This window comes from Odocoileus virginianus, chromosome 17, assembly GCF_023699985.2.
Source record: "Odocoileus virginianus isolate 20LAN1187 ecotype Illinois chromosome 17, Ovbor_1.2, whole genome shotgun sequence".
NCBI lineage: Eukaryota > Metazoa > Chordata > Mammalia > Artiodactyla > Cervidae > Odocoileus > Odocoileus virginianus.
In genome coordinates, this window is record NC_069690.1 from 15,832,357 (window position 1) to 15,856,571 (window position 24,215).

General features: G+C 50.3%; 1 protein-coding gene across 3 annotated transcripts in view; it reads left to right on the top strand.

Annotated features, from left to right (window-relative positions):
• Positions 1-24,215, top strand: part of ASIC2 (acid sensing ion channel subunit 2) — a 1,193,713-nt gene that overhangs the window by 896,444 nt on the left and 273,054 nt on the right. Inside the window, exon 1 of one of the 3 annotated variants that reach the window (XM_070478701.1) lies at positions 6,631-8,770. The exons of 1 other annotated variant lie outside the window; for it this stretch is intronic. In XM_070478701.1, the coding sequence (XP_070334802.1) occupies positions 8,057-8,770 (714 nt within the window). In that variant the 5' untranslated portion in view covers positions 6,631-8,056. Of the gene's footprint in view, positions 1-6,630; positions 8,771-24,215 lie in introns of those variants that run through there. One more of the 3 variants, XM_070478699.1, reaches the window with a different exon arrangement.

Here is a 24,215-nt window from a genome sequence, read left to right on the forward strand (position 1 = left end):
TCACCACCATCATCGCCATCATCCAACATCATCATCATCACCATCACCATCATCATCACCACCAACAACCACCATCATCACCTTCATCGTCAACACCATCATCACCACCACAATCATCACTACTCCCATCATCACTACAACATCATCACCATCATCAACACAATCATCAACACAACCACCATCATCACCATCAACCACCACCATCATCACCATCACCCAACATCACCACCACCATCATCACCATCATAAGATCAACTTCCCAGTGACCAGGGCAAGTCACTAAACTTTGTTTTTCAATTTCCTCTTCTAAGAGTAACCACATGCTCACTAAGATCACTTTTGGCCCTGACACACTCTGTTTCTCTCAAGGGTGTGTCTTACCTGCTCTCTATATTAGTCATAGAAATTTCTGAATCCAAAACTGTCTTCCTCTGCCTACCAATGCATGTTTGGACCACTTTCCCAAACCAACTGGAGCTGTGTGCTCAGGACACTCAATTTTGCCTCTGGGTGTGTGTGTGTGTGTGTGTGTGTGTGTGTGTGTTATAATTAGTTTAAAGAAAATATGACTAGAAAATTAAATCCTTTGCAAATGCCTCATCTAATACTGTTCAGAGGCAAATGGAAATATTTTTGCACTGCCTGCTGTTTGAGATTATCCACATGAGGGCTTTCATCCGTCAGCATATCTAACAAAGAGTTAACAGAAAATCTGATAATAAAACAGCAAGCTCTGTGTACCACCTTGCCATAGGACCCACTGTCATTTTTGGATGGAAGAGCAGGACAACGTGAAATGAGAAGTTGAGGAAAATAACAGAAGTTGGAATGAGATGCCAGAGGAAGGCAACCATAAAATAACTGCAAACACAGAGTAAAAAAAAGGTGTGAAGAACATAGAATACAATTACTCTAGTAAATGTTATTCACAGAATGCAACCATTTGCGTGAGAAAGGGGAGACATATGGTGATTATGCACACATATGTATATTCATAAGTATCACTAATAAATTATACAACAAATTGATAGCATTAGTGGCCTTCAGGGAGGAAAGATGGGTGGCCAGGAAGGCGAGGGGTAGAGAGACTGTTTTACTAAACTCTTTACGCTTTTGTCCTTTTTGACCATGTGAAGACTTTGCTGGTTTCAAAATGGATTGTCGAAAATTTATTCTGACTCTTTGCAACCCATGGACTATAGCTCACCAGGCACCTCTGTGCATGGAGATTCTCCAGGCAGGAATACTGGAAGGGGTTGCCATCCCCTCCTCCGGGAGGTCTTCCCAACCCAGGGATCTGATCCAGGTCTCCCGGATTGCAGGCGACTTCTTTAGTATCAGCCACCAGGGAAGCCCAAGTATACTGCAGTGGGTAGCCTATCCCTTCTCCAGGGGATCTTCCTGACCTGGGAATCGAACCAGGGTCTCCTGCCTTGCAGGAGGATTCTTTACCAGCTGAGCTACCAGGGAGGCCTATTCCATGGGGTGAGCAGAGAATAAACCAGAAGCTGGAATCTGGGTTCTGGTTGTGTGTTTCTCAGCATCCATCTGTGTGATTTATACGAGCCATTCCCCTCCCTGGACCTCTGCTTCATCCTGCTGCCCGCACCCTCCAGAGTAAGGAGTTCAATTAGACATTAGGTTACATTACATCCTCCCATCTTTCAGGATTTGCTTTTACCCTGGAGCACAGTGGTTCAGCAGAGCATGAACTTACAGCCCTCTACTCTGGACCTGGTCCTTCCAGCCCCCATCTTTCTTCTGGTGGCTGTGTGCCCTTGTTTGCCCTCTGAGTCCTGGGATTTAGTGCTGGTGAAAGATGAGCAGCTGAGAGTTTGAACTCCAGTAAAATGAGGATGACCAAAAACTTCCCAAAAAAAGAAAAAAAAATCAGAGAAATCTAAGAGCCTGGAAGAAGAATGTACTAGGAGAGGCCAAGTATAATATAAGAAAATCATGGAGTGAGTGGGAGAAGCAGTGGAGATGCTGAAGCACGTGCAAAGTGAGAGGGAACAGCAAGTCCAGTGCCAGCCCCATGGAGGGAGGCTGGGAGGGATGGGGAAGTGAGGTGCCCAGTGATCAAAACCCTGCTGAAGTTCTGCTCACCCTTTCTAGCAGCTCTGGAGCCCCCATCATGACCAGTGGACACTGGCTGAGGTCTTGTGACACTGTAGCCACCTCAGTGAACCCAGAGGTCACCAGTTACATGAGCTAAGAATCAGAGGGGACCCCAAGGCTTCAGGCAGAGGTTGGGAAGAAAGGAAGGAAAAGGGAAAAAGAGAAGGGAGGAGAGAGAGAGGCAGAGCGATAGGGACCCCAGGGCAGTACAGTGTCAGAAAAGGAAAGACAAAGAGAAAGAAGGAAGAAAAGGTGAGCTATTTAGGTTCACAGATAGACCCACAGAGGCCCGCCTGCCCCGTAATAGCAATGAACTCTAGGATGAGAAGCAGTGTCAGCTCATCACCAGGAGTCCTGAAAGAAAATGCACTTGGCATCTTAAGCAGAGCCAGGAACACATTGTTACTGCCCACGCTTCCCTCTTGCCACCCACCACCTCCACTTAATCCCAGAGGTGGTGATGGGGGCGGAAAAGAACCCACAACCATCAGAAGAAAGATCAGGTTCTGGAAGGATCAGGTCCGAAGTAACGGGCTTGGTGGGTTCATACCAATGGGTGTGGGACCATTTCAAAGACCTCAACATCCAAGATCCCATCCCAAGAGCAGAAAATGCAGGAGAAACAGAGGAAGGAACTGATGGCATTTAACCTGGAGAAGAAAAGACTTTCTTGAAGATTTGGCAAGAAGGCTGACTGCTAGCGCCCCTTTCACCACTGACGTACTTTGATTTTATAAAGTATTTTGAAGGGTTCCCATGAGAAAGAAAGATCAAACTTATTTTGTGTGGCTCCCCAGGGATAAATTAGGAGACATTTGCAAAGAGACTGATTCCAATGTGACAAAAGGGAGCTTTAAACACTGCCAGGTGTTTTGGAATACAATCAGTTACCACTGGACTGTCACTGATGGGATGTGTAGCAGGAATTCCGAAGAGCCAGGCGAGGTGGTACCTACGGCACATTCCAAAACACTGGAGCACACTTGATGCGAACAGCTGAATCATTGGAAAAGTCCCTGATGCTGGGAAGGGTTGAGGGCAGAAGGAGAAGAGGGCATCAGAGGATGAGAGGCCTGGATGGCATCACCAATGCAATGGACGTAATGCCTGGATGGCATCACCAATGCAATGGATATAGTGGACACCAATGCAATGGATATACAATGGACACTAATGCAATGGACATGGCATCACTGATGCAAACTTTGGAAAATGGTGAGGGACAGGGAAGCCTGGAGAACTGCAGTCCATGGGATCGCAAAAACTCAAACACAACTGGGCGACTGAACATGTTACGTTCCAATAAACATGCCCCTGAGCAGTAGGGATTGGGGATAAGCAGGAAGGTCAAGGGCTCCAGTGAAGCCTGATCAAGCCCACAACTGTCAGCTCCTACAACAGGATTATAAAAATGGAAAATCATATCGCCTTCAATGGGCCTTCCCTCCCAGCAAACTCATTTCATAGGAGAAAGAGCTGATGATTGGCAGTGGTGGTCACCCACCAGAATGTGGGCTGGCTGGCACCCAAAGGTCACACTGAAGGCCAGGAAGCCAGGTGTGGAGCGACAGATGTTTTAGAGACAAACAGGAGAAGGGAAATTTTCTTAAAAGCTTCTGACTGGGAAATCACAATGCTAAATGTGAACTTCTCGGTGGATAGGTCGCGTGGGGCAGGTCAGGAACTGCCTTGCGAATTTGGTTTTTCAGCCAAGAGAGCTTGCCTGATTCACGAGAGCTGTCATGTCATGGAGCTCTGACAGCACAGATGCCATGGGGCAGGGTTTGAGAGAATAGGGGCTGGAGCCAGGCTGCCAGCACTGAAAGGCTGCTCTCCTGCTTAAGCTGTGAGGCTTCGGGTGAGTAGCTCAACCTCTCTGTGGTCAGAAGTCCTCTGCTTTGGAGTAGAGAAAATAGCAGTATTCATATGTGCCTCATCGGATTATTTTGAGGGTTAAACATTTAGAATGTTTATGACACTTTTTTTTTCCTGTCATTTTTTTGGTTTGCTTTCAGTGGTGGTGCTCAGTCATGTCCGACTCCTTGCAACCCCATGGATTGTAGCCCACCAAGTTCCTCTGTCCATGGAGTCATCCAGGCAAGAATACTAGAGTGGTTTGCTATTTCCTACTCCAGAGGATCTTCCCAACCCAGGGCTCAAACCCAGATCTCTTGCATCTCCTGCATTGGCAGGCAGATTCTTTACCGCTATGCCACCTGGGAAGCCTGGTTTGGTTTACTCTTTATTTACTTGGCTGCGCCAGGTCTTAGTTATGGCATGCAGGCGGTGTCTTTAGTGGCAGTATGTGAACTCTTTACTTGTGGGCATGTGGGATCTCGTTTCCTGACTGGGGATCAAATCCGGACCCCCCACATTGGGAGCTCGGAGTCTTAGCCACTGGACCACCAGGGAAGTCCTGACACTTGTTTTTAATGTAAGTCACTTGAAACAAGTCCTAGAGATTAGGAAGACCTACATTTATTATACGGTTATTATTTTTCATGCTTTTGAAGGCAGCAGGATGGGAAAGGAAAAGCTTAGACTTTGGAATGAGTTAGAGCTGAGTTCAATTTCTGCTCTCCATGCCCTTGGTTCAACAGTTGTAAAAAGAGGGTAAAAATACCACACACACACATACACCTGCCCGCCCGCAAGGTTGGAATGAGAAGTTAAATATGTGTCTGGTTCGGTTGCCTGGCATATAGAAATATTCAGGAAATCTTAGTTCCCTTCTCCTCTTCCCCATTTTGATGTGTTTCATCTAGGTGCCAGGGCATTGTACTAAGATATAGAGTCAAAAATGTGAATGAGATGTGGTCTCTGTCCTCAAAGGGCTCACATCCAGAAGGAAAGGCTGGACACACACAGTGACAAGGTGCCATACAAAGGCTATGATGGAGCTATCGATCCATTTACCTAGGAGGCAATGTTTCAGCTAGGACTTGAGGCAAGGGCAGAACTTCACAGAGCTGGTCAAGAAGCAGGTGGGGGGATTTCAGGCAGTGTAGGAAACGCACTGCATCCATGTGCAAAAAAGAAAGCCTGCGATCACTTGGGATCACCAGCCACCCCTGTGTCTGCCTCTGGATTTCTGTGCCAAGACCCCTGGGGCCCGTGCAGGATACCCTTCCTCTCCGTGAAGAGGTGGCCCATCTGGAGAATTAACAGGAGAAGCCATGGCAGAGAAGATGCTCGGGCAACCAAAAGCTGCGTGTGTACATTTCAAGGGGAAAAAAACAGGAATGAAAAAGCCCATAACAGGTGAACAAATCAGAAACATGAAAGGTCTCAAAGGTTTCTATAGGACAGAGCTTTGTGCCAGCCCAGGGCTATGATGCTGGGAGATGTCTGGCTGCTTCATCAGTCATTTCACTGAACTCACAAGCTCCCCCCACCTTGGCCGGGAAATGCGTGACCGTGGCCCCCCTCTCAGGACTGCTGGGACCAGACTGAAGCCCTGGTAAATGAGCCTCTGTCAGGGGTCCCACAAAATTGGTAGATTCGGAACCTTCCCCCAAAGCCAGCAACAGATGTCTTCAAGGAACCAAATCCATAGCAGAATTTTAGCAAAACCCAACTTCAGGAGCTTCTTCCCCAAGTGAATGAGACAAGCCAAGGCAGAACATTTTAAAAAGCTAGGGACTTCCCTGGCAGTCCAGTGGTTAAGACGTCGCTTTCCAATGTAGGGAGTACAGGTTAGATTCCTGGTCGGGGAGCTGAGATCCCACAAGCCTCAGGGTTGAAAAACCCACCAAAACATAAAACAGAAGCAAAATTGTAACACATCCAATAAAGACTTTAATTGATTAATTAAAAAGCTGAATGAAAGTGTCCAAAAGGGCCCAGGGGTTAGTGGAAGACCTGGAACCTGCTCAGGAGGGAAGAAAGATATCATCAGCTAAACAGCTGTGGGAACCCAGCTGTGAGAATGGCAGACTTAGATTCTCGGGTCCTCGGAAGTCACTCTCCTCCCTCCTGCCCATCCAGGGAGGCTGTGCTTGGCAGACTGCAGTCAGGGGTGAGCAGCAGACTCCCCCAGGGAAGTGGCTAAGAGGGGACACCGGAAGTTCCTAAAAGGCAGGGCTGCCCCTGCTGGGCCCAATCTGCCAGAGACCCAGGGACTTCTTCCAGCAGCTCAACACACATACTCATCTACACACTGCACACAGGCAAAACACCAACTACACACCAGGTCCAGAAGCTGCCATATCCACCCACACATCAACACACTTGTTGGCACCCACCACCGGCTAAATGCAAACGGTCCACCCAAGCAGAGCACACACACCATTCCTCTATCCTACACACAACACACATACTCAAATAGCCACAGTACAGCATCTGCAAAAATAAACCCACAGCCACCAGATACACTGAGATGCCCGTTCACACGTACACACGGACATCCTACCCACTCTCAGCGCCTGACGCCCCACTCACACACTTGCTCAAAGGCCCACATTAGACAGCGGCTTCGGGTTCTCGACAGTCCACCCGACACAGTGAGATGTGGCCTCACACTCATCCACACACGGCCCACAGACACGCAATGTTGCTACTCCACGTCTCTCCTGCCAGCCCCGCACAACCCGACACATCTGTGCAGCTCATTCCCCACCCGGCCGGCGCTGGCAAGAGGCTTCCCTCTCGGTGTGCAGCGGCCACAGTGGCCAGGAATTAAAATGCAGCGAGGAGGAGCCGCGCGCGTCAGCACCGCGTCTCCGGGAGCGCACGGCGCTCGCCGCCGCCGCCCCGCCCGCCCGCCCGGAGCCGCGGGGCCGGCGAGCCGAGGAGCAGGTGCTGGAAACCCAGCCGCGCCAGCGTCGCGCGGCCGCTGCCCAAGTTCGCCCGGGGGCCCCGAGGAGGGCCGGGCAGGCGGGAGGCGAGCGCAGCCGGCGCCGCCGCCACCGCGGGGCTGGGAGTCTCGAGAGGAGCCGGGCGCGCGGAGCAGCGAGTCCGGGTCACCCCCAAGAGGAGTAGCCGGGGCTCCGCAGTCCCCAGCTCCTGGAGCACCGGGGCAGGAGAAAGAGGCGAGGGACGACGAGATCGGGCTTTTCTGGAGATTCGAGGCACTTCGCAGAGCCGTGCGGGGCGGGGAGAAGCGACACTTGCCTCTGGCCAGCAGCACTGAAGGAGCCCGTCGGCCGGCAGCCTCCGGCGGGACCCTGAGACGCCCCCAGCCCCGGGCGAGGGCGGTCACATTGCAACGCAGGACGCGGGCGGGGCAGGACTCGGGGGAGCCTAAGCAGGTCTCCGCCGAGCGCATCCAGAAGAGCAGTTAGGAGGGTCCCGGAGGAAAGGGAAAGAGGGCCAGCAGGGCGACCGCTCATCCTGGTACACACCCACCCCACCCGCCCAGCCAGGAGCGGCCGCGCGCCTCTGGGGGCGCTCGTCCCCCGGCACCTTTTCCCCCACCGTGTCCCAGCACCGCGGGCCACCGGCGGGCGGCCCTTGGGGATGTCCGAATCAGGCATGGTGGCCGAGTGGCTGCTCTCCCGGGACCAGCGTAAAAGCTGGGGTTAGGCGGAGCCCGGAGGGACTCAGCTCAGGGTCCCCCGAGGTCCAAGACAAGGGGACGCGGGCGCAGCACCCAGGAACCAGAGAGGCGGCGCCCAGCGGGGCCGCTCCAAAGGTAGTGGCCGGCGTCGGGCATCCTCAGGAGAGATCGGAACCAGGAGAGCCTGGGAGGCGCTCGGGAAGGCCCGTGCCAGGGGCGGCGGGCCGAGGCGGGCTCGGTCCCGGGCGGACGCCCGCGGAGGCGGCGGTGGCGGCGCCGGGCTGGCATGCCTCGCCACCGGAGCTCCTTTCGGGCGCACGCTTCCCTGGCGCGGGCTGCGCGCGGCGGCTGCCGCTGCTGCTTCCACGGCTGCTGCGGACTTCCATGGCGGCTCCGCCCGGCTGGGGCCGCCGCCGCTGCCGCCAGCCGCGGGCTGAATGAATGAGCCGGAGCGGCGGAGCCGGGCGGCCCGCAGCCGCACTCACCGGCCCGGGACGCTTCCGCATGGCCCGCGAGGAACCGGCGCCCGCGGCGGTGGCGGCGGCCGGGCAGCCCGGGGGCGGCCGGGGCGGCGAGCGCGAGCGGGCGCTGCAGGGGCCGGGGGGCGCCCGCAGGGGGCGGCCGTCGCTGAGCCGCGCTAAACTGCACGGGCTGCGGCACATGTGCGCGGGGCGCGCGGCGCCCGGGGGCTCCTTCCAGCGGCGGGCGCTCTGGGTGCTGGCCTTCTGCACGTCCCTCGGCTTGCTGCTGTCCTGGTCCTCGAACCGCCTGCTCTACTGGCTCAGCTTCCCGTCGCACACGCGTGTGCACCGCGAGTGGAGCCGCCAGCTGCCCTTCCCCGCCGTCACCGTGTGCAACAACAACCCGCTGCGCTTCCCGCGCCTCTCCAAGGGGGACCTCTACTACGCCGGCCACTGGCTCGGGCTGCTGCTGCCCAACCGCACGGCGCGCCCGCTGGTCAGCGAACTGCTGCGGGGGGACGAGCCGCGCCGCCAGTGGTTCCGCAAGCTGGCCGACTTCCGCCTCTTCCTGCCTCCCCGCCACTTCGAGGGCATCAGCGCCGCCTTCATGGACCGCCTGGGCCACCAGCTCGAGGACATGCTGCTATCCTGCAAGTACCGCGGCGAGCTCTGCGGCCCGCACAACTTCTCCTCCGTGAGTGGCCCTCCGCGCCAACCCGCTCCCTCTGCTCCCCCACTCTCCCCAGCCCCGGGGTCTGGCAGCTCTTCCCCGGCCCGGGGGCTGGACCCCAGGCCCCCAGAGGTGACATCAGCCCAAGAGGCCCCGGGGCAGAACCCAATCTTAGGTCCCCCGCATCTTCTCCGGGTTGTGGGAACTCGGACGTCACTGCAGGAGGAGTCGTCTGGCTCCCTTGTTCCGGCCTCTCTCTTTGCACCCAACCCCCCTCTGGGAATACCAGCCCCGCTTCTTCCAGGCCTCACCCCCACCCCCTACCCCAGGATAGGGGTAGCTACTCTGTGTTTGGGGTGAAGGGATGGGAAGACAGAGAAGCCTGTCTGAAGTGTGGGCTTGTTGTCTTTGGGAAACTCAATAGGAAGCTCTTTAAAAACGGGCAGGAATCAGGTAGAGCCCCTAAGCTCGCTGGGGACTCGAAGTAGTTTATGACTTGAGAGTTCCCAAACACTTCCAATTTGGGAGACTTTGGAGGAAACCCCCAGAATACCAGCCAAGGATGAAGCTGTACCTAGTTTGGTGGGAGAGGCAGCAGCCCCTTCTGATACTTTTTAAACGGGCTTGTGTCCTAGGCAATTTGGAAATGGAGCGTGGTGGGCGCCATGGGGCCCCTTGACCCCACAGGGTGTGAGAAGGGGTCTGTCCCTCCAGGGGAGCCAACGCCCTGCAGTGGGGAAAGCAGCGTGGCAGAGATACTGAAGCTGTGCTCAGGGTTTGTAAACGTTTTGTTGTGCTGCTTCTCCCATGCTGGGGTCTGGGTAAGGCAGCTGTCAGACAGAAGGTATCTGCCTTGTGCGGTCTGCCTAGGAGGAGTTGTGATGCCAAGCCTCAGCGTGGCACCAGCCTGTCCAGCCATTCGTGTGTAAATGCCCCTTCCGGGGGGTTGGGCTTTGCCACCAGTGCCGGGAATGTTGGTGTGTGCAGTTTGTTCATAATGTTCTGATGGTGATTTTACCAGCTTTAGGCATTCCTCCTGACCGTCTCATCTCTGACAGTGCTTTTTTAGGATAGTGAAGAGATCCTTTGGTTCCAACAGGTGTTGGCACAGATGCCTATCAGGCCAGGCCTCTGATCGGCTGATTGGCCCAGGCCTAGTCTAGGATGGTGACCCTGACTTCAGTCTTACTCTCTTTGTTTTGCTTTAAGCCTGTGTTTACGGTAGCTGTGAATTATCCACTCCCAAAATATCCCTGGTTTCCTGAGCTTTTCAGCTTGCTTTAAAAGAATACCTACTTTGTGGTTCCCCCGCCTTAGCAAGCAGGAGGTGCTGTTAACATAAATGTTTCTAAGTGACTTCGCCCAGACTTTAAATACAATTCTGAGTTCCATCTAACAAAGATAGAGGAAGGAAGGTCATGATCCTTTGTTTACAGTAAGTCCCTTACATACGAATCTTCTTCGAGTTGCGAACTTTCAAAGATGCAAACCTACCTTTGCCTGTCCAATCACATAAGTCAGTTCATGTGTCTGGAGTACATTGTCATATGCATGCATCCTCTCCAAGTGGCTGTGCGTTTGTGTAGTTAATCTACAGTATTGTATAGAAGACAGTAGTACAGTATCTTTATTCCAAGCCCAGGATGTCTGGAGGTAAGCATAAGAGGGGCAGTGACGTAGCTGGTACTACTGTGTTTTCAGGCTACTATGCAGGAAGATGAAAAATATTTTCTGTATTTTCTGTTTGCTTTTTTATGTATTACTTGTGTGAAAAATATTATAAACCTGTTACAGTATGGTACTATATAGCCAATCGTGTTAGTAGGGTGCCTAGGCTGACTTTGTTGGACTCACAAATGGGACGCATGAACGTGTTCTTGGAACAGAACTTGTTTGCATGTGGGAGCTTGTTGTGTTGATCTTTGGCTGACCACTAGCTAGCAGCCCCTAGAGTTAGACTGAAGTTCAGTGTTACATTCGAGTATCAGCAGCTCCAGTTCCAAGCTATACAACACCTGGAAAACTCAACACATCTGATGATGGCTTTACAAAGCGCGGCTCGCGGGCTAACCACCAGGATTCACTTTTGACGTCTACCACAACCCTGCTTCGGCAGAGTTTTATTCCTATGTTAAAGATGAGGGCTCGGAGACGCTAAAACGCTGTCCAAAGCCCAGAGTCAGCAAGCTCAAAGTCCAACTTTGCATACCACCGGATGCACACACAGAAGCCACCTGGAACCTTCCTCTCTGACCCTGGGCCTCTCTTCTATCAGAGGACCCCTGGGTATGACTCTAGCCCTCAGCCACCTCCAAATCCTGTCCCTTCTGGGAGCATGGCTGGAAGAGTGGAAACTGGCCCCCTGCAGGGGGATCATAGCCTTGGCCACTTGTTAGGGGTCTACATAGTGCCTGCAGAAGTCATCTGACCTCAGCCCCCCTGGCAGGAATGGCCCTGGGTTGATGAAAATCGGGTTCTTCTCACTGGGGCACACCCTTCTGGGACCACCCATAGCCTGCCTTCCTGTGTCTGAAGATTTTGCAGGCCCACGCCCACCTAAACCAAAGTGTTCTTCCATACCTCCAAAGGCATGTGTTCCTGGGGACTCAAGTGACCCCTAGTGGCTTCATATCATGGCACTGTCCTGGGAGTTTTCAGCGCCTTCACATTTCATGCTGTAGTTTTTCTCCAAGGGCCTCAGGTTTAAAGATTGCACCCCTCTGTCCATGGAGGCCAGAAGCTATTTCAGGGGAGCCCCTAATATACAGTGGGTGGGCCCATTAAGGAATCCTCTCTTTAACCACTCTACCCTGCCCCAAGCCTTGGTCAACTTTGATGAAGGAACACTATAGTGTGTAGTGGTTAAGAGCATGAACTCTCAGGATGAACTGATGGCTCAAATCCTGAGAGGACCACTTGCTGTGTGCCCTTGGACAGGTGACTTAATCTCTCTGTTCTTTAGTTTCCTACTCCATCTAGTGGTGGTGACAATAGTACATACACTACATTCTCTGTGATTATGAGCTTCCGAGGTGGCTCAACGGTAAAGAATCAGCCTGCCAGTGCAGGAGATGTGGGTTCAGTCCTTGGGTGGGGAAGATCCCCTGGAGGAGGGCATGGCAACCCCCTCTAGTATTCTTGCCTGGAGAATTCCATGGACATAGAAGCCTGGCGGGCTATAATCCATGGGGTCACAAAGAGTTGGATACAACTGAATGAATGAGCATGCACGTAGATATGTGTGAGATGGGCACTCAAAAGACTGTGCTGGATCCCCATAAAAATGCCGCCTTTAAAGGGCATCAGCCTCCTCTCTGGCCTCCAGCCCTCTGCATCCACCCTTGGTGCTATGTCAGAGCAGTCTTTCTAAAGTTCCTCTCAGAGCATCGCATCCCATTTCTTCAAACCCTTCAGTGACTCACCTGTCCTAGGCCCTGGTTCCTCAGACCCCGAACCTGGGCCCTGCCCTATCTCTGGCCATGCTCTCTCTGGTACCACGTGCCCAATCTCTGCTGAGCAGCTGACAACAGCTGGGCTGCTTCCTCTGCTGCCCTAAGTGCGCCTTTGCCACACCCAGCTGCTCTGTCTGCCCAGGGATGCCCAGTCATCCTTCAGCCTCCAGCCCTGGGGTTCCCTCTCTTTTGAAGCCTTGCCTGACCACCCACCACCTCCGCTCCTCTCCAAACAACTGATGCCTTCCTCTTTTTTGCCCTCTACCCCCCGTTTAGGTGTCAATCCTCGCGTGCATACGTGTCACCACACTCTCCCCCAGCCCCCAACACACCGTCCTGGACTCGAGCAGGAAGCAGATCTGATTTCCCTGACATCTCCAGCCCCCAACACAGACCCTGATATGCATATTAAGCACTCAGGAATGGTCTGGGGAGTGAAGACCTTTCCCAGGTAACCCCAAGACTTCTCATTGTCCTCCAGGATTCCTGAGTTAATTGCTCCAGGGAATACCAGGGGAATGCCTTTCTAATGAGGAAATGCCCAGTCAATTCGGGGGCATTTATTACTTTGGGGAGCAGAGGGAGAGAGAGTGAGGATGCCAAGATACCTGGAGTTCCCAAGGCCTAAGTGGCCCAGGTGAGGGATGAGCTTCCTGGGGGACCAGTCGGGAGATGTGCCCCCAAATCTCACTCCATCCTGTTGGCCTCAGGCTCCAGAAATAAGCTCGACAGGGGAGATCAGAGAGTTGTGGGGGATATCTGTTGGGTTTTAGTCTGCAGGCCATTCAGGATGTGGTTATGTACAGCTCCTCTGTATCTTTGTCACAGCTGCGAAAGGGTTAATCGCTCAGCGGTCAGACGAAGCAGCTCCGCTTCTGAATGTTCCTGTGATTTCCCTGGCATGTGCCGTGGACCTTGGGCTCTGAACACTCTGGCCAGTCTGGGCTTTCCCGGGGGCGGGGAGACCAGCCTTCCCCAGTAATTGGACAGGACGCGGAACGATGAGGCCAGGCTCTGTGGGCATGGAGCCTCAGAGGAGGGCCTGAGGATCTGGGAACAGCTGCAGACAGAGGCCAGTCAGGGCCCAATGATAAGAAGCAGTGATGTTCTCTGGGAGGAGGCAAGGGTCCGGGAAAGCGTCCAGGCAGACCTCAGTTTAAGGCTTTGGCTCTGTCCCTTTTTAGCTGTGTGCCTCTCTCGCTAAGCCCCTGAAGGCTGGGAAGAAGATGATACATATTCAGTGATCAGCCAGCTGCCTGAACAACATAGGAGCTCAGTATTCAAGAGCTGTTGTTAAAATTTGATTAAGAGATAGGCGCAGTCTTTGTATCTCATGGTAGCAGTTATTAACTATGATCAATATCATTATCATCTCTTATCAGGAGCACTTACCTGAGTGGCAATGTGCTCATTTCTTGGTTCATTCATTCCAACACCCAATGTATACTAAGTGTCAACTGTATGTCATGCTCTGAACTAGCTGCCAGGGATGGAACGTTAAATAAGGCATGGGATGTGTCCTCCGTGAACCTGTGGTGTTGTTGAGGAAAGAGATAACAGCAACAGATGCCAGGAGTCCAGAGGTGCTGCATGAGCTCAGAAGGAATACCCAGAGCAGACTAGGGATCTCTATGGGCTTCTGGGAGGAGGTGACGTCTGAGCTGAGTCTGGAGGGATCCATAGGAGTTCCAAGGTAGAGAAGGAGAGAAACAGGGCTTCGTGGAGAGGTGGCACCTTGTGCAAATGGGGAGAACAGAGACATGAAAGGATGAGATTGGACACATCCTTTCTAGGGCTGAGTGTGGCTCAAAGCTGCACACAGGGCTTGGAGATTGGGGCTGGATGTGATGAGTCGGGGGAATAGTAACAACACAGCTATTCAATGGACACAAATTTGGGCAAATTCTGGGAGATGGTGAGGGACAGGGAAGCCAGGTGTGCCGTAGTCCGTGGGGTCGCAAAGAGTCAGACACCACTTGGCGATTAAACAACAGGAACAATAACGACAATGCAAAGGTGTGATGAACACCTGGAGGCCACATGAAATTTTTGAACTCTGTAGCAAAATTTCTGACTTCTTTCATTGCTGGCTGTCACACTGACAGAGGGAGATCTCATCCGGTCCCAACCCCCATCCAACTGTCACCCCCTTTCCTAACTCCACCAGAATTCCAGCCTTCCCTGCCCCCTGCCCCCCACTGCCTAACCCTGAACCCCACCCCCACATCCCCATCTGTAGGAGTCAACCCTGAGTGCAGATTTTGGACCGGTCCTCTGTACTAAAAGCCAAGACAACAGCATTTGATTTCATCACACTTTGTCACAGGAAGCAGGCTGGCTGCTGCAAGCCAGCCACAGAAAACAAGAAATCATTTCAGCAACATGTTGTTTAAAATCAACAAATTCCGTTGAAGTGGTACTAGGCCAGGCAGTCCAATAGTCGTGAAGATGGATGGCTTCTGGGAGGAGAGGAAGATACCTTTGCCTTTAGAGAAAGAGGAATAAACGAGCTAATACATATCAAGTGCTTAGAAGAGTTTCTGGAACCCAGTAAGGACTCAATAAATGTGAGCTATTTCTGTTCATATTACTTGCAGTGAGCATTTTGAGCGAAGGACGAAGGCAAATAGTCCTGGGCAGCTGCAATGTACCAGACCCAAGCTGAGCACATTTCACACCATCTCAATTTTCACAATCACCCTAAAAGGTTGTGTAATCATCGCCATTTGGCTGATGGGGGACATTCCCCTCTGGGCAGTTCTGTAGTCAAGTCACAGAGCCAGCAGATAACAAAGCTGGGATTTGAACCCAAATCCTCAGGACCACAAAGGCATAGCTGGATGAGGCAGGAGCAGGTTTGGTGAGGCAGAGGTTTTTCTGGGAAGACCAATCCAGCCTCTGTTCTGCCCTGAACAGCCTATGTGACATTGGTTTCTGCAGCTTCCTCTGTGAAATGAGAGCAGGAGCCAAATGACTAATGGGACTTAGCTGCAAAGTTCTCCATCCAAGTGAGCAGTCAGGGGAAAATAGGGTTTAACTACTGCAGATGGCCCAAGCTCTTCAGCCAACCATTTTGTCTCTTTGCGGAGCTGAAACAGTGATGAAGGGGGGAAATGTACAAGTTATTGAAGTGCTAGAGACAGGATGGTGATTAAATAGACGTTTATTCAAGGAACATGAAAAGACTTCCCCCAGTTATGTGACTTTGGGGAAATCAGTTTGGGGAATCAGATGTCAGTTCTGCTCAGGTCTATAGATATCCAAATGGACCCACATCACACTGATTCTGATAGTGGCTATTTGGGGGCCACTGTGGCTGGTCATGAAGGCATCAATCAGATGTCTGCCCAATTGAGAAGGGCTGGAGGAATAACCAGACCATTCGGTTTGTGCATCAGTCGCTTTGGTTCTCCTAAGTGATTTGCTGGGATCAGCTACTCAGAGATCCAGTCCACTAATGCACAATGAGCATCTATTGCATGCCAGGCACTGGGCCACAAAGATGAGCCCAAACCTACTTTTTTGCAGTAAACTGTCCTGCAAAGGTGAGTGTGCCTCACCATGCAGGAAGGGGGACAGATGTGTATGTGTATGTGTATGAAAGTGTCAGTTGCTCAGTTGTGCCCGACTCTTTGAGACCCCATGGGCTATAGACCACCAGGCTCCTCTGTCTAGAATTTTTCAGGCAAGAATATTGGAGTGGGTTGCCATTCCCTTCTCCAGGGGATCTTTCCGACCCAAGGATTGAACCTGCTTCTCCAGCTTTCCAGGCGTATCCTTTACTATCTGAGCCACTAAGCGAGCACCAGAATTTGTACGGGGTACCTGTTGTATAAATAGGTCACATCAATTTCACCAGAATCAAATGACTGTTATGGCACCCATTTTACAGATGAGGAAACTGAGGCTCGGAGAGGTACAAAGTCATAGCTCAGGAGCAGCAGAGTTAAGATGCAACCAAAGATTAGTCCAGGTCAAAAGCTGATATTTTTCTTAATGACACCATTATACCAACTCTCAAAGATCTGGTGGGAACAAATCTTTCCATAGAAGGTGTCCCACACAGTCAAGCCTTCACCGAAAGTTTCTTTCACTACAAGTTAATACAGCCCCTGGAATTTATCCTTGTTTCCAAGCCCTGTCACCCTGAGAAGGGAAAGCCATTCCTAGGATCCGTGATGGATCTGCAGCCGATGGAAATATTACAGGTCTATGATGGGGAACTTAGGAGCTATGCAGATGTTTTAATACAACCATAACCTGAACTAAATTCCCATATTCATTCTTTCAAGGACATGGATAACTTTGAAGTCCTGGCTAAGGAGCTATTGCCAAATTGAGTTCCAGCTCAGACCTGTGCTAACGAACAAACAAATGACTCACGCATAATTGGAACATGAATTGTTGGTAAAACAAATAGAGGCCATGAACGTACTGGGGAAGTTTGTTCTCCTGAGCATGTCAAATATCTCCCCTGACACCATTGTTTATACTATTAATTTGCTTAGTAAATTGTTTCCCCTGATTCTGCACACATTTATTGAGCTCTCTGCCAGGTCCTTTTATATTCATTATTTTATTCCAGCCCAACAAAGGACCAGACAGGAAAGTATTCCTCTTTCCCTGATACAGATAAAGAAAGTGAGTAAGTTCAGTAACTCACCCAAGGTCACAGACTCTGATCTTAGGATTCCAAGGTCAGCCCTCCTTTCCCTACGTCACAGTTTTTCCTACAAAGAAATCCCAGTGTAGCTTTGGCTAGATTAACCTGCATTTCTTTTTTTAAAGTGTTTTTTGTTTGTTTTTTAATTTTTTTTTTTTTTTTTGCCGCACTGGGTGTTTGTAGCTGTGTGTGGGCTTTCTCTAGCGGTGGCAAGCAGGGACTACTTACTCTCGAGTTGCGGTGCTCGGTCTTCTCACCACGGAGGCTTCTCTTGTTGTGGGGCACAGGCTCTAGAGCGCAGGCTCAGTAGTTGTGCCACAAGTTGCAAGGCATGTGTGATCTTCCTGGACCGGGGTTTGCACCCATGTCCCCTGCATTGGCAGATGGATTCTTAACCAATTGACCACAGGCAAATCCAACCTGCACTTCTAATTAGCAGAGTTTTAGTGATCGGACCTTGGAGAAAGAAATGACAGCGCGCTCCAGTATTCTCGCCTGGAGAATCCCATGCACAGAGGAACCTGGCAGACGACACAGCCCATGGGGTTGCAAGAGTCGGACACGCCTTACTGACTAAACCAGTGATCATACCTGGACAGGACTGTGTAATATAAATTACCATCTCATCTTATCCTTGCAAGGACGGAGGGTGATTATTGCACTCTATTGCCTGTCTAACTTCAGAGAGGGGAGTATCCTGCCCAGGGTCACGTGACACAGGAACAGAAATCAGCCAAAAACATTGAATGAGGTCCTCCTATGGCCCCTGTATACCTCTTCTTTACCTAGCAACTTTGTTCCTGGCCAGGGTGGATTTGGGGGCATAAGAAAGATTTTCTTAAGAGAAAGACAGCAGACTTCTGAGTGCCTTGCCAGAAAGAAATCAGTGCTCAAACTGGCTGCTAAGATGAGGTGTTGGGTTCCTTCTTTGTCTTTGCCCAGAGGACCTGCCCTCCTTCCCAGGCAGATTTGTTCTGGCATATTCCAATCGGCTGTGGATGGATAGAGAAGCTTCTAGGCCCATGCTTCCTAAAAATTTAGCATACTCAGATTCCTGGGCCCATGGCAGAGATCCTGATTTGGTAGGTCTGGAATGGAGCTTGAGATTTGCATTTCTGACAATTCCCTAGGTGATGCGGATGCTGGTAGTCCATGGATCACACTTTGAGGGGCGAGGCTTGGGCTCCATGAATGCTGAGAAGGAGGCATCCATGGGCTTACTCAGTCATATCTGACTCACTGGGTCTGTAAGAAAACACACAGAATGGGCATTCTGGAGTGGAGCAAGGAAGGGTACCTGGGGGAGGAGTACTGGGTTCCCCAGTGAACCCCAGAGGAAGTGCGTAACAGGGGCATTGTTGTTTTGGCGTCAACGTCACATCACAGCAGGCATCACACGGGGGCCATGCGCCAAGCCAGTGTCAATCAAACCAAATTGCAAAGGCCATGAATAATGGCTGAATAACAGCGCGTCAAAGAGGCCCTCATCCCCAGAACTATGAATACGTTACCTTCCATGGCAAAAGGGACTTTGCAGGTGTGATTAAGTTAAGGACATTTAAAAAATGTTTTGTATTTATTTATTCAATTTTGGCTGCAACGAGTCTTCACTGCTGCAGGTTCTTAACCGCTGGACCACCAGGGAAGACCAAATTAAGGGCTTTGAGATGGAAAGATTATCCTTGACCACCTAGTGGGCCCCATGTAATCACAAAGGTCCTTGTAACAGAGAAGCAGGAGGATCAGGGTCAGAGAAGATGGAACCATAGAAGCTGAGGTCAGGAAATCAGAGAGAGATCTGAAGACACGACACGGGCATCTTTGAGATGGAGGAAGGGGCCGCAACCCAAGGAAAGAAGGGAGCCTCTAGAAGCTAGGAAAGGCAAGGAAACAGGTTCTCCCCAAGAACTTCCAGAAGGAATGCAGTCTTGCTGACACCTTGATTTTAGCTTTCTGACCTAGAACGATACGCTAATAAAATTGCACTGTTTGAAGCTACTAAGATTGTGGTAATTCGTTACAGCAGCAACAGAAAATTAACACAGGCATCATTTTTTGTACAAACACTCTCTATTACACCTAGTGGACCAGGCTGAGTAGGTTTGGATCAGGGTCCATCCTAAAACCAAGAAAATGAAAGAATCTATAACAAACATGTAACTTGATTCAAAAATAGTCCACATGGGAGTATTTTATCTATGTTTAACATTCATGCCAGATTGGGAATTTGTACCCCAGCAACTAGGAGTACAACTAGAAAAAGTAAGAGGGGTAGGAAGAATGTGACTTCAAGAGTCAGACTCAAATTCAACTCCCAGGACTGCCTAGCATTGACAAGTGGCTATTAGGGTGGGAGGTGCTTATCTTCATTGAGATTCTGTTTCCTTCTTTGTAAAGCAGAGATCACACCTTCCTTGCAGGGCTGTTATGAAACTTAAAGATAATAGAATAATCCATTCAAAAATGATCTCTTGAAAGCCAGGTATGGTCTAGTCCTGGTGGATGAAAGCTGAGTATAGATACAGAAATCACCACCACTGTCTTGAATGTAAAAGCACAGATGTGTTGGTGCTAGATAAAAGTGAAAAGTCACTATCGTCTTCATCATCATTATAATGATGACCCCTCTCACTTCTTTGCAGAAAAAACTTCCAAGCGCTAGAATAGCGTGACCTTCTGTATACTGTTACAATTCTAGCCAGGAATAATTAAGTTCTTTTCATCTGACATCTATATGGGTAGGTCAGTCTTTTAGGGTTTCTTTAGGCCCCTGACCCAAATTAAAAAAGCAAAGAGGGAGATTGGGTGGTTCAAGTTCAGGTTGAATGTCATTGGGAAGCTTGAAATCGACTCTGAGGATATTTGTGCTTAAGCTTTTAAATCACCACAGTGTCTCTTTCTTCCTCTGCAAGCTTACTCTTTTTGCAAAATACATACACTGGCCATCCCCTTCTGATTCCAACGGTATATCTGATCTGAAGGTTGTTGATTCTCTGATCTCTGAAAGTGAAGGGTTTAATCTCCTCTTGGAACCCCTCCTAACGAAAATTATTTTCCCACTTTGAAATGGCACGGGCATCCACTGTGAACTCACATCCATAAATCTAAGCCTACCACTCAGGAAAGCAGATGAGGTTTGATTCTGCTGCTCAGCACAGCCTCAGAGAGCAAATTATGGCAAGAATTTGATTTATAGAAGAACCTCAAAGGCTCTGGAGTGAGACGTGTGTTTATTCACTTTATTACCGTTTATTTTACACTATCTCTCTATGCTCCCTGCACATGGATTTGAAAGCCTGTTTGGATAGATGCTTATGACCTACCGGTGTGCACAGCCCCGTTGAGGAACACGGCTTTCTTTGGTGATGCTGCCAACAGCCCAGGTCGGGGGTCCTTATAGCAATGCTGGGATGAAGCCCAGATCTCACAAACAAGCTTGGAGATGTGAGCCCAGAGTTCTCGCTTGAACTTCCCCCAGCTCTGCCTTGGTGTGGTACTTGGTGCGGATCTCCAGCTGCAACCCAGGATGTGTAGAGGCAGGCTTGATTTAAGATTCAAATATCTCAGAACAGCTGGGGATATTTAACATCGCTATAATTACATTACATTTCTGACAGTACAGGGAGTGAGAACCTTTTTGTTGTTGTTGTTGAATATTCGATGAGCATCAAATATTTTAACCAGCCAAAGAAACACGAGTGCATTTTTCACATCCAAGTAAGTTTTGTTTTTAAAATCCCGACCTGGGGTGGCTGTCTCTGGCTCTCATCTTCTTTGGTCAGGTCTTTGGAGCGGCAAGAGCACCGTCCCTCTAGCTGTGGCCAAGGAGCTGAGTCAGATGGGCTGTGATGCTAAAGCAAGAAGGGATTGGGCAGGCACTTAGTAGGCATGGAGTGCCAGGGGTGATGCAGAAGGTCTCGAACGTCATCGTAGCTCCCTTTGCTGTGGCACCACCAACGCAGTGGCGAGGAAGTGGAGGCCCAGAGCACAAAAGGAAACTTGCCCGAAGTGACATTTATAAATAAATGTTGGAGCTGGGGTCAGCTGAGGTCCCTGCAAAGGCATTTCTGGCAAGTTGAGTACAACGGTTGATGCCAAGAGGTGGGAGAGGAAGCGGAATCAGACAGAAGAGGACCTCCTCTGCACCAGGCTCTGTGCCTCACGCTTGTTTCTTCCCAGCTCGTGGCAATACTTTTGGCACAGTCCTCTTATGCCCATTTTATAGATGAGGGAATGGAGGCACATAAGGTTAATGGGGGAAGCGGTGGTGAGGGCCTACATCTTGTGCTTTTAAAGGAGAACATTTTCTTTTTTAAAAAAAACCTTTTTATTCAATATTGGAATATAGCTGGTAGACAATGCTGTGATAGTTTCAGATGGACAGCAAAGGGACTCAGTCATACATCTATAGGTATCCATTCTTCCCCAAACACCCTGCCCATCCAGGCTGCCACATAACGCTGAGCAGAGTTCCCTGTGCTATACAGTGGGTCCTGGTTGATTATTCATTTAAAATAAAGCAGTATGTTCATCCCAAACTCCCTGACTATCCCTTCCATCCATCCTTGCCCCCTGGCAACCATAAGTTCCTTCTCTAAGTCTGTGAGTCTGCTTCTGTTTTGTAAACAAGTTCATTTGAATAATTTCTTTTTAGATTCCGCATGTAAGGGATGTCATGGGATATAAGGAGAGCATTTTCAATATTTAATATTTATTGACCCCTGGCTGCCTCATTCCCACCCCCACCCCTCCTCCACTCAGCCTGCTCCATGCTCCAAGAAGCTTAGCCAGCAAGTGACGTGGGACACCACCCGTCAAACACCTTGTCTGACGTCCCTCTTCACACCATCCTGGAGTCGGGGATCCATGGCCCTGAGTCACAAAGGCAAGTCATTTAAGAGCTGTTGGTCTTTCTCAAAGAATTTTCTAGCTTCCCTCACCCTCTTCCTTAGGCTGTTTCCTTACCCCAAACCCGTTAGGTATGCATAGAATATGACTGGAAGGGTGCCTAAGGTCTACCTCTGAGGAGGGGACTGGAAGGATGGGGCAGGATGGGTGGGAAGGAGCCTGGCTTCTCATTCTGCATCATTTTCTATGGTTTGAATATTTTTAACCACATGCATGTATAATTTATCAAAAACACTTGATGCACAATAAAAGTGCTGTCTGGGGAAAATCCCAGCTCTTCTGCAGTTATCCCATCTGGAAAGCAGGGTCCCGTCCTTCTGACCTGCCGACACTCACTTTGTTTCTGTCCCTCTTACCATCCTTTCCTTTCTCTGTCTTTTATTGTCATCCTCCATAAACTCCATTTCCTCTCATCAGACTGTCACCTCCGTGAGGGCAGGGGCCATGCCTGGCTCCATCTTCTGACTGGTCCAGCTCCTACTTCCATTTCTCATGGGTAACAGGTGCTCTGCCCAAATACTGAGCTGCTAAAATGGGACTTAGGATAGATGGTTCCACCAAAGTATACATGACTCGTTTGGCCATTTGTTCATTCATCCCATGAAGAGGCAGCCAGAGCCCACTGGTAGGGGACATCATGCCAGATGCAGGGCTCAGAGGGACATGGATGTGTGCCCTCCATCACAGAGCTCACCTTCTGGAGCTTGTGAATGATCTCCATGAAGACGAGGCCCATTGGGAGGATTGGTTTCAAAACCCCTGATCCCAACCCAGACCTGCTGAGTCAGAATTTATGGGGAGAGGTCCAGGAATCTCTTTTGAATGCAGAATCCCAGTTGATCGAGGATGTTAGGAAAATATTCTGTGTTGGCAAGGGTGGGGGGAAGGCAGTGGCACAGAGAAACACGAATGCGCAGCCACTCAATCATGTCTGACTCTTCACAACCCCATGGACCGTAGCCCACAGCCTCCTCTGTCCGTGGGATTTCCCAGGTAAGAATACTGGAGTGGGTTGCCCTTTCTTTCACCAGGGGATCTTCCTGACCCAGGGATCGAACCTGCAACTCCTGATTGACAGGTGGATTCTTTACCACTAGCTACCTGGGAAGATCCATATGATATATAAATAAATGAGCAAGACTGTTTCCAATATTAATAAATTCTTTTAAAGCAAAAAATAAAGGGCATGTGATAGGGAGTGTCAGGGAAGGATTGCTTCTTCGAGGAGATGCTATCTCTGCTGAGACTGGGAGAATGCAGGGTTCTGGGAACAGCATCACAGCAGAGGGACCAGGAGCTCGAGGCTGGGGGAGGGGGATCTGCCTCCTTCCAACATTGGAAATTCAGCTTCTGTAGCTCAAGTCTCCTTTTTTTTTTTTTATGAGCACATCTGGTTCCTTCCAAAATGTAGCTGCCTCTCTCACCCACACAATGTAAGAGAACAACATGGTTCTAGCTCTTCTGGAAATATTGACCTCCAGAATGCTAATGTAATGTAGCCCTAGGTCCTTAGGCTGAACTCTCCTTTAAAAAATAACTCCAAGTGAGTGGAAAAAACCTGAAGTTCCAAGAATCCAATTGCAAATCCCTGTCGGAGGGCAGCTCTGTGAGACCAACATGGTCAGGCTCTTTCTTTGGAGGGCTACATCCTGGTTAATTATCACCACATTTATCTGCTGATTAATTTTTCTGAGAGCATAAAAATTACCTTTGAGGTTCACATGGACTTTCCTTCTTCAGCCTCTAAAGTGTTTGGTCGGGATGGCTGGTTGTCCACACTGAAAACAGGCTGGTTCACCTGGTTTTGTGTTTCACAGAGAGTTTGCAGATCTTTTACCTCTGTTCATCTTCATGATAACCCTGTGTCTGAAAAGCCAGCAGTACTGTTCCCATTTTATAGATGGGACAAGTGAGGCTCAGGGGGACCTGACTTGCCCAAAGTCCCCAAGGAGTTCTGACTCCAGGTCTGGTACTTCCCCCTGCCGGCAGTGATGAGTTAAAATGAGGAGACCAAATCAGTGGCCGGCTGCCATGTCTCAATGTCAGCGCCACCTCCTGGGGAAGGTCTTCCCTGGAGGGCTTTGTGAAACCCGGTCATGTAGTTGAATCCTCCAGCTTGGAGGTGTCTGTGTCCCCTATAGGCAGAGAGTCTCAAACTTCAGGAACTTTCACGTGCGTGAGAGTCACCTGTGGATACTGTGAAAAGGCAAGTTCTGGTTCATTCAGTAGGTGGGGCCTGAGACTCTGCATTTCTGACAAGTTCCTGAGTAAGGCTGATCCTGCTGGTTCACAGCTCACTTATCTTTTTTAATGAACATTTATCATTTATTTACTTGGCTGGGTTGGATCTCAGTTGCGGCGTGCGGGATCTTCACTGCGGCGCCAGGACTCTAGCGGTGGTACCTGAACTCAGTAGCCACAGTATATGAGCTCAGCTGCCCAGCGG